Below are 8,349 nucleotides of genomic sequence, written 5' to 3'. Positions count from 1 at the left end.
TCCATGAAGATATTTTGTAAATTTCCTACCGTAAATATATCAAAACGTAATTTTTGATTAGTAATATGCATTGCTAGGGACTTCATTTGGACAAATTTAAAGGCGATTTTCTTAGTATTTTGATTTTCTTGCACCCTCAGATTCCAGATTTTCAAATAGTTGTATCTCGGCCAAATATTGTCATATCATAACAAACCATACATCAATGGAAAGCTTATTTATTTAGATTTCAGATGATGTATAAATCTCAATTTCGAAAAATTGACACTTAAGACTGGTTTTGTAGGTCCACAATGTGTGCGGTGTATATTTATTATGTATACAGTATATAAATACACACAAATGTATGTATATATTTCTGAAAAATATGTTGTTTATATATTAAATATATGTATTTATAATATAAATTATATGAATATAAATACAGACATGTAAATGCATGTAAATCTTTTCAAAATATATACTGTATGTGTGTGTATTTATATATACATAATAAATATACACAGAACACACACATATATTATGCAAACAAAAACTTTTATTTTGTATGTGATTAATCGTTTGACAGCACTAATTCATATATATTCTTTTTATTTATATGATTTTCCACCATGGGATCAAAAAATTAAATAAAATAAAAAAGGTAATTGTAACTTTTTATCTCACAATTCAGACTTTTTTCCTCACAATTGCGAGTTTATGTCTCACAATTCCAATTCTCAGAAGTTCAAGTTAACTTATGATTTTATATCACACAGTTATGATTTTATATCTCGCAGTTTCTCAGAATTGCAAGACAAAATGTCTAAAATTGTGAGATAATAAGAGTCGCAATTAATTGTTTTTTAATCACATGGTGGAATCAAGCTTCCATAGTAATGTGACTTCATGTTTTGGTGAGTTTCACACATTAGTCAATGTGGGTTAGAGCATACAGGTGTACCTTCTCTTGTTTAATGTCTTCTTTCTTCACAGATTTGAGGTTGGCTCTGAGGTCCATGGAGCCCTTGTGTTTGGAGCCCAGCAGCGCTCTCATCATCTCATCCGCAGACACACGCACCTTCCTCAGGGCAGGTTTCTTAAACTTCCCTCCTAAATCTTGCACCTTCAGCTTCAGCTCATGGATCTTTCAGACACAGACACTGTGTTCATTACATAAACTGTCATCTAATATTAGTTTAAGTTTAGAAAAGGTACATTTAATTTACTCACATCTCTGTTGTTTTTATTCACTTTGGCCTCAAAGTCGTATCTCTCCTCATCCACTACATCGATTTTGACATGGAGTTGCCGACATAGTTTCTGGACACAAAATTATTACTACTACTACTATTTTGCATGTTTGTGAATAATATTTAAGTTATCAAATCTAAATAACTAAAATAACACAAATGGAAACATGCAAGCTGTGAGGTGACTGAAAAAATAGAAATTGTTCAATTTGAGCAAGACTACACTAAAAAATGCTGGGTTAAATATAACCCAGCGCTGGGTTAAAAAGGAACAAACCCAGCGGTTGGGTTGTTTTGACCCAGCGGTTGGGTTGTTTTGACCCAGCGGTTGGGTTGTTTTGACCCAGCTGTTGGGTTGTTTTGACCCAGCTATTGGGTTGTTTTGACCCAGCGGTTGGGTTGTCCCTTTTTGGGTTTGTCCCTTTTTAACCCAGCATTTTTTAGGGTGTAGATTCCAGCTTCACAAGAAACAATAAATTAGCCAAGTGAGTTCAAACTGGTAATATAATAATTTTAAATGTAAATAAACATATTAAGTACTAAAAAAAAATTTATTATTAAAAATTTCCTAAAAATATAGAAAGAAACATATAAATAATTCTCTAGCGTTTTGGTCAGTGTCTGTCACTCTGTATATGTTGATGAAGTTGTCTTTTACAAACCTGCAACTCCTCCATTGAAAGGCCGGTTATCTGAAGAGGTGGAAGCTTATCGCTCAGATATTTCACCTTGTCCTCATCGCGATTGATCTTCTCCTGTTCTAACACCTCAATGGCTCTTTGGATCAAAAGGATCTGAGAAAACAGAACGTTGCAGAACAAAACTGGCAATCAGTATATCTGCCACATGTACATTTACTTTTTGAGTTCTCAAAGTGTAGAACACACACACACACCACTATCATACCTTCAAGGAAAGTTTTCAAGATGCAGAAATCTTAGACTTTGGCTAAAAAAAAATGAGAACAAATTTAATCCCAATTTTTATGCATTATATTCTGTTATTCAACAATGTAGAAATCACTGTATATTTCACAATATCGTAATCACAATACCTTGGCTTGCACTCGAGGGGGCAATGGAGTAGGAGGCTTTTGATGACACACAAATTAAATAACAAATTGGAATAAAAATACACAGTATAAATCACATTATCCTTATCAGAAAATTATTGTATAATGTAATTAAAGCTTTTATCCCTTTACTCTAATTTCAGTCGCATATACAATAGACTATTTACTTACTTTGCTGCAGATGTTATGTTTATTGGTGGTTGCAAAGATAACAGGGAAGAAAATAATATCAAATAAATAACTATACAAAGATGTTTGTTCATGCCATGTTCATGAAAAATAATGCATAAAACACTTACTCGTCCGCCATTGTGAAACCTGTTAAATCAAATATATGAAAACAAAAATAAAAACAAACAATTACGATTAGTTGCAATCACAATACTAAACTAAATCAACTTCTTGATCCGCACTGAGAGATGTCTAGGAAAGTAATAGCTGACACAGAGAGATTTGTTACATGAGGTGTTGCCTGTGGGTCAAGACAGCTTCTGAAAGCACAAACAGGACAGAGACAATTGTTTTTTATGTGTGACAGGCAGCAGCTTTGTAATTTTAGCTCACAGACACAGGAATGAGAATGAATGGGCAGCTGTCCTCAATGTGTGTGTACCTACTTAACCATATTTTGGGGACAAATTTGTACCCAAAAGTGAGCTAAACCTGACAAAATCTCCAAAAACCTCCCTTTGGGGACGTCTTCATTTGTAAAACTGGTATAAAAATAAAGTAAACAAAGTTTTTTTTAAATTGTAAAAATGCAGAAAGTTTTCTGTAAGGGGTAGGTTTAGGTGTAGGGTGATAGAAAATACAGTTTGTACAGTATAAAAACCGTTACGCCTATGGAATGTCCCCATTTAGATAGCTAAGTAAACGTGTGTGTGTGTGTGTATCCTATGCCACAAGGACAAAGCAATTCAAAGCCTAAAACAGCATATGACTCAAAATACATTTTTATATGCATCTCAAATGTATCACAGCAAACAAAAACGGCACATCCTATAATGGGAAATTGTGAAAAAGAACAGGTAAGTAAAACTCCATCATCAAAAAAGGACAGGCAGACACATCTGTAAATTACAGGACACGGCAGGTCATTAAGTCTTCACCTCTTTAGAGCAGATATATTACAGTCAAATAACAAGACATTGCATAAAGCAAAAGTCTCCGTCCATTAGTCATAGGTCAATCAGCACCTGCTCACCCTCACGTTCATAAGCAAACCTCACTTCCATTCTAATTTTAAACACCATTTGCCCACCCAGGACCTAAAATATTATCCCAGTGTTTGAAACACATATTGTTCTTTAAAGGAATAGCTCACCCAAAAATGAAAATATGCAGAAACCTTACTTTCAGAACATCTAAGATTTGGAGAAATGTAGCATTACAGCACTTGCACACCAATGGATCCTCTGAATGGGTGCCGTCAGAATGAGAGTCCAAACAGCTGATAAAAACATCACAAGTAATCCACACCACTCCAGTCCATCAATTAACATCTTGTGAAGCAAAACATTGTGTGTTTGTAAGAAACAAATCCATTATTAAGGCATTTTGACTTTACATCATTGCTTGTGGCCAAAATAAGAGTTCATAATCCTTCAGTAAAAAAAAAATCCATTCCCTGTTGTCCTCTCACATCAAGATCCACCAGATGAATCAACACTGAACTGACATGAGCTGAATAATGACACTATTGATACTATGACACTGAGAGCATGCTTTATGGGTGAAGTTGTATTCGTTTCATAATTGAAGAACTTTGCCACATTAAAACTGTTATTTTCTTGTTTATTTCTCTGAAGCTGATTTGAAACAATCTGTACTGTGACTTGACTTGCGGCTAAATCCTTGACTCTTGATTGTTTTGAATACAAAAGCCGCTGTCAGGACCATTTGGACTGTTGCACATTTTCATCCACAATAAGGTCAAGATATCTCACTTGCAGGTTATTTGTTTACCAAAAAGTCCTTTGGGATTCAGTGAGGAAGAACTTTGTGTTGAAGGTGTATGGTCACGCTGAGGCATGTCTGCTTCCCAGGTCATGTATTGCTCTGCCGCTTCGCCTGTCCGTCTGGCCCTGACTGACAGACTCTATGGGCGAATGGTTTCGGCAGCTTGGGGTGTCAGGAATATCTCTCATGCATCCCCTGGCATATATGATCCAATATTAGCACATTTCCACCTAAGTCAGCTCAATGAGGTGAAAACCCCTCTGATCCGAGGGTTCATTTAAAACTAAGCTGATATTTACGAGATATAAAATTGATCCTTAGAACAGAAGCACATAAACATACTACTTATCCCGCTAACACACACATACAAACTGCGTGCACACAAATGATGCCACTCATGCATACAAAAATAGTCTTTGATGACAATAAATCAGGTGTGGATTTTAGGTAACATGATGCCTGCTTATGTAAGAGTTAATGTTAGACACAAACTGGGTCATTTCTGTAATAGGCCTAAGGGCCCGTTCACACCAAGAATGATAACTATAAAGATATAAATATCATGATAACTATATTAGCATCCATGCAAACAGATGATAAAATCCTGTTTATTATAAGCGTGCACTGCAGTTTTGTCATTTGCCACTTTAAATGCTTGAGCTTTATAAAACAGGATGGATTCTGATTGGCTGTCAATGTATTGTCGTTCATCAGATGAAAATAAATAATTCTGAAAGTGAATACTTTGGTGATTTTATAAAAAATAGGCTGCATGGGGCCAATCTGCTAACAATGAGGTGAACCCAGAGATATTTTACATATATTAATTACTTGAATACTTTTATTTATTGTCTCTCTGTAATAGTACTGTTTTCACATGAACAAGGTGACTGCAGTTAGGCGTGTATGTATATATCTATATATGTATGTATTTTTTTATATTATTATACCAGTTTTTGTAATTTATCATCCAAAATGTATTTTAAAATGTGAGACAAACCAAATAATATTACAAAACATCAGAGGATTAATCAAATCTGTTGCTAATAGAGCTGTTTATTCAATAGGCTATGGTCCAACTAATGATATTTTTTAAATATATACTTTTTAAAAATGTACTGTTTCAAACTTTATCCAATATATTACAGCATAATATGAACATGAGCTACACATATCTGAATGACCCACTTATTAATAGGTGCAAGTATACCTATGTGCTTTATAAAAGTATGTGTGTTTACACATGCTACACAGGAGGATAGCAGTGAATCACGCAATGGCAGTGGCAATGGTTTTATTCTTATTCTGAAGTCACCGTAGCCACCCAGATCCAGTCCGTATCCAGATCAGATGGTCACTGCAGTCACCTGGATCCAGTCCAGGCGACCTCTACAGCTCTGAATGTCAGCGGAGACCATGTCAAGAGACAGATCCCCTGTGAAGACCTCGTTGGTCATCAGCACAAGACCACGAGAACCAGATGAGTCCTCTGGTTAATCTGACGTGCATTGCAGCCTGGAATTAAACCACACTATGCTGGTTTTGTCTGGCCAGAGGAGAACTGGCCTCCCGACTGAGCCTGGTTTCTCCCAAGGTTTTTTTCTCCATTTCTGTCACCGATGGAGTTTTGGTTCCTTGCCACTGTCGCCTTTGACTTGCTTAGTTGGGGACGCTTAATTTCTGGCAACATTTTGACTTGACTGCACAGACACTGTTGGAAGAGAGCTGAACTGAGCTGGATGATGACGTCACTGAATCAACAACGAACTGACAATAACTGATAAACTGACTGTTTTCTATTGTCCTCTTGCATTATCAGCACACACTTTTCCTTTTTAACACTGTAAAGCTGCTTTGACACAATTGTATAAAGCGCTATATAAATAAAAGTGACTTGACCCAGTGGGGTAGCAGTGTGTAATAATAGTAGACTAATAACAGGCCTGGCTGCACCATCCACTGGCTTATTTGGCTCTGAATGCAATGGGATTAGTTTTAAGACTTTGACTTTTAATCCTCGACACTTCAGTGCTTATTTGTGCAGTTATTTTATTAAGATTTAAAGATAGATATTGTATAATGGCCAAAACTTTGGATGAAAGTGAAATTTATTTTAAAAAAGCACGGCTTTTTTAAAATACTTGCGTAAAAAAGTAAATTTATACTTGCGTAAAAAATTATTTTTAAACTCATAACAAGAATGGCGTGAATGTCCTTGACCCGGATGTGCTTGCTTTGACTTTCCCGCCCCTCCCACCTGCGCGAGCGATGCGCCTGATCGTGCGCGAGCCGTTTCATCTGACAGACGAATTTATTTTTTAAATTAGCCGCATAAACATAAACATTTTGATATGATCGCGATCAAAATGCCTCACGGAATCGACGATGCGCCTTCCTGAGATCTAATTATGACAGAAGAAGCGTTTTAATCGGCGCGAGGATCGATGGAGAGACTTTAATGTCAGATTGAACCGCTAAGGTGAAACTCTGGTGAGCTGACAGGATCAAAAACACTACAATAATCTAATTTAGCTGAACAGTTTATAAGAAAATGATTCAATAAACACGCCTTTGTGTCTAATATAATACTGCTGTGATTTATAAACAATGTGAATGCAACTAAACTGCTCACTGCCTGATCCATACTGAGATATGCGTATATTCATTACATTAGAATTATTATCGAATTATTTCTTCGATAAATGGTTTTGGTGTTCTGGTGTAATATAATACTTGGGAGATTTTATATATACAAAAGCTGAATGGTACCAATCTGCTAACCACAAGGTCAACCCAGAGATATTATACAAAATTTAATTACTTGTATACTTTAATTGTTGCATCAACATTATGCAAAGATCATGTTTTCATGTCTAACTGTTCTGTGGTTTTACATGAAAAAGCAGTTATGCAGATATATGCATTCATTATATGTAACTTAATTGGTTATTTTGGGGAATGTGTGAGAACGTAATCATAAATTGGTTTATTCTTTGACGAATCTTGTTATTATGTACCTAACGTTACATGTTATAATAAGCAAGGTTTGACTAAATATTTTAAAATCTAATCTAAAAATGTTAATTATATTTATATTTATTTCTGTTCATCATGTTATGTTAATATATATTATATATATTAATTATATAGGGCTAATTATTTATGTGAGTGCGTGTTTATTTTATATAAGGCTTTCTATCTGCATCTGTAGTCTCTGGCCCTTCTGTCCGCCCTCCAGTCTGTCAAAGGCACCTGTTGTGATCACCTGTTTCAAGCGTCCCTGTCAGTGTATGGATGTGGGTCAGGTTGCTTAGTGTCTGTTTTTTGTTTTTGTTTTCTGCCTCGATCCAGTGTACAAACTGTATGTTTGTGTTTATGTATGTTTAAATAGATGAATAATGCCTGGGAAGTTAAAGGCGAAGATTGTTGCTGGGCGGCACCTGCCTGTCATGGACCGTGCCAGCGATCTCACAGACGCCTTTGTGGAGGTCAGTCAAGTGTCAGTCTGTTAATGAAGTCACTTTGCTATGCACATTCGATCAAAAATGCTGCTTAAGTAATATATCCCTTGATTTATCATAGAGCAGCACTTATGAAGTGTCGTTCCACAGGTGAAGTTTGGAAACACAACATTTAAAACGGATGTGTACCCCAAATCCCTGAATCCTCAGTGGAATTCAGAGTGGTTCAAATTCGAGGTAAGGTCTTTCTACTTGTCCTGCTTTAGGTTGTATTTTTGTGGAGTCTATTCTCTCTGTTCATCTTTCCTTTACCCCTCAGGTGGATGATGAGGATTTGCAGGATGAGCCGTTGCAGATAACTGTTCTTGACCATGACACATACAGCGCTAATGATGCCATAGGAAAGGTGTACATCGACATTGATCCACTGCTCTGCAGTGAAGCTGCTACTGTCATTTCTGGCTGGCTCCCCATCTACGACACTATACATGGTGTGTGTCCACAAGCAAATTTAGTCTGTAATATTAAAGAGTTCTGACTTATTTTGTTCTAATGATATGCTTGTGTTCAGGTATAAGAGGGGAAATCAACGTTCTGGTGAAGGTGGATCTCTTCAATGACCTGA

General features: G+C 36.1%; 1 protein-coding gene and 1 pseudogene across 12 annotated transcripts in view; one reads left to right on the top strand and one right to left on the bottom strand.

The window, feature by feature from the left end:
- The window catches only part of LOC107662893 (troponin I, slow skeletal muscle-like), a 3,891-nt pseudogene extending 1,116 nt beyond the window's left edge, over nucleotides 1-2,775 (bottom strand).
- A 3,739-nt stretch (nucleotides 2,776-6,514) lies between these two features.
- The window catches only part of LOC107662892 (C2 domain-containing protein 5-like), a 29,538-nt gene continuing 27,703 nt past the window's right edge, over nucleotides 6,515-8,349 (top strand). For 11 of the 12 annotated variants that reach the window (XM_016453022.1, XM_016453020.1, XM_016453015.1 and 8 more), the window contains exons 1-5: nucleotides 6,515-6,753; nucleotides 7,655-7,751; nucleotides 7,875-7,961; nucleotides 8,044-8,215; nucleotides 8,296-8,348. In XM_016453022.1, coding sequence (XP_016308508.1) covers nucleotides 7,662-7,751; nucleotides 7,875-7,961; nucleotides 8,044-8,215; nucleotides 8,296-8,348 — 402 coding nt within the window. In that variant the 5' untranslated portion in view covers nucleotides 6,515-6,753; nucleotides 7,655-7,661. The remainder of the gene's footprint in view (nucleotides 6,754-7,654; nucleotides 7,752-7,874; nucleotides 7,962-8,043; nucleotides 8,216-8,295; nucleotide 8,349) is intronic. The other variant, XM_016453011.1, reaches the window with a different exon arrangement.

Source organism: Sinocyclocheilus anshuiensis, unplaced genomic scaffold (genome assembly GCF_001515605.1).
Source record: "Sinocyclocheilus anshuiensis isolate Anshui unplaced genomic scaffold, SAMN03320099.WGS_v1.1 scaffold739, whole genome shotgun sequence".
NCBI classification, from domain to species: domain Eukaryota; kingdom Metazoa; phylum Chordata; class Actinopteri; order Cypriniformes; family Cyprinidae; genus Sinocyclocheilus; species Sinocyclocheilus anshuiensis.
This window is presented reverse-complemented; position numbering and strand designations above follow the sequence as displayed.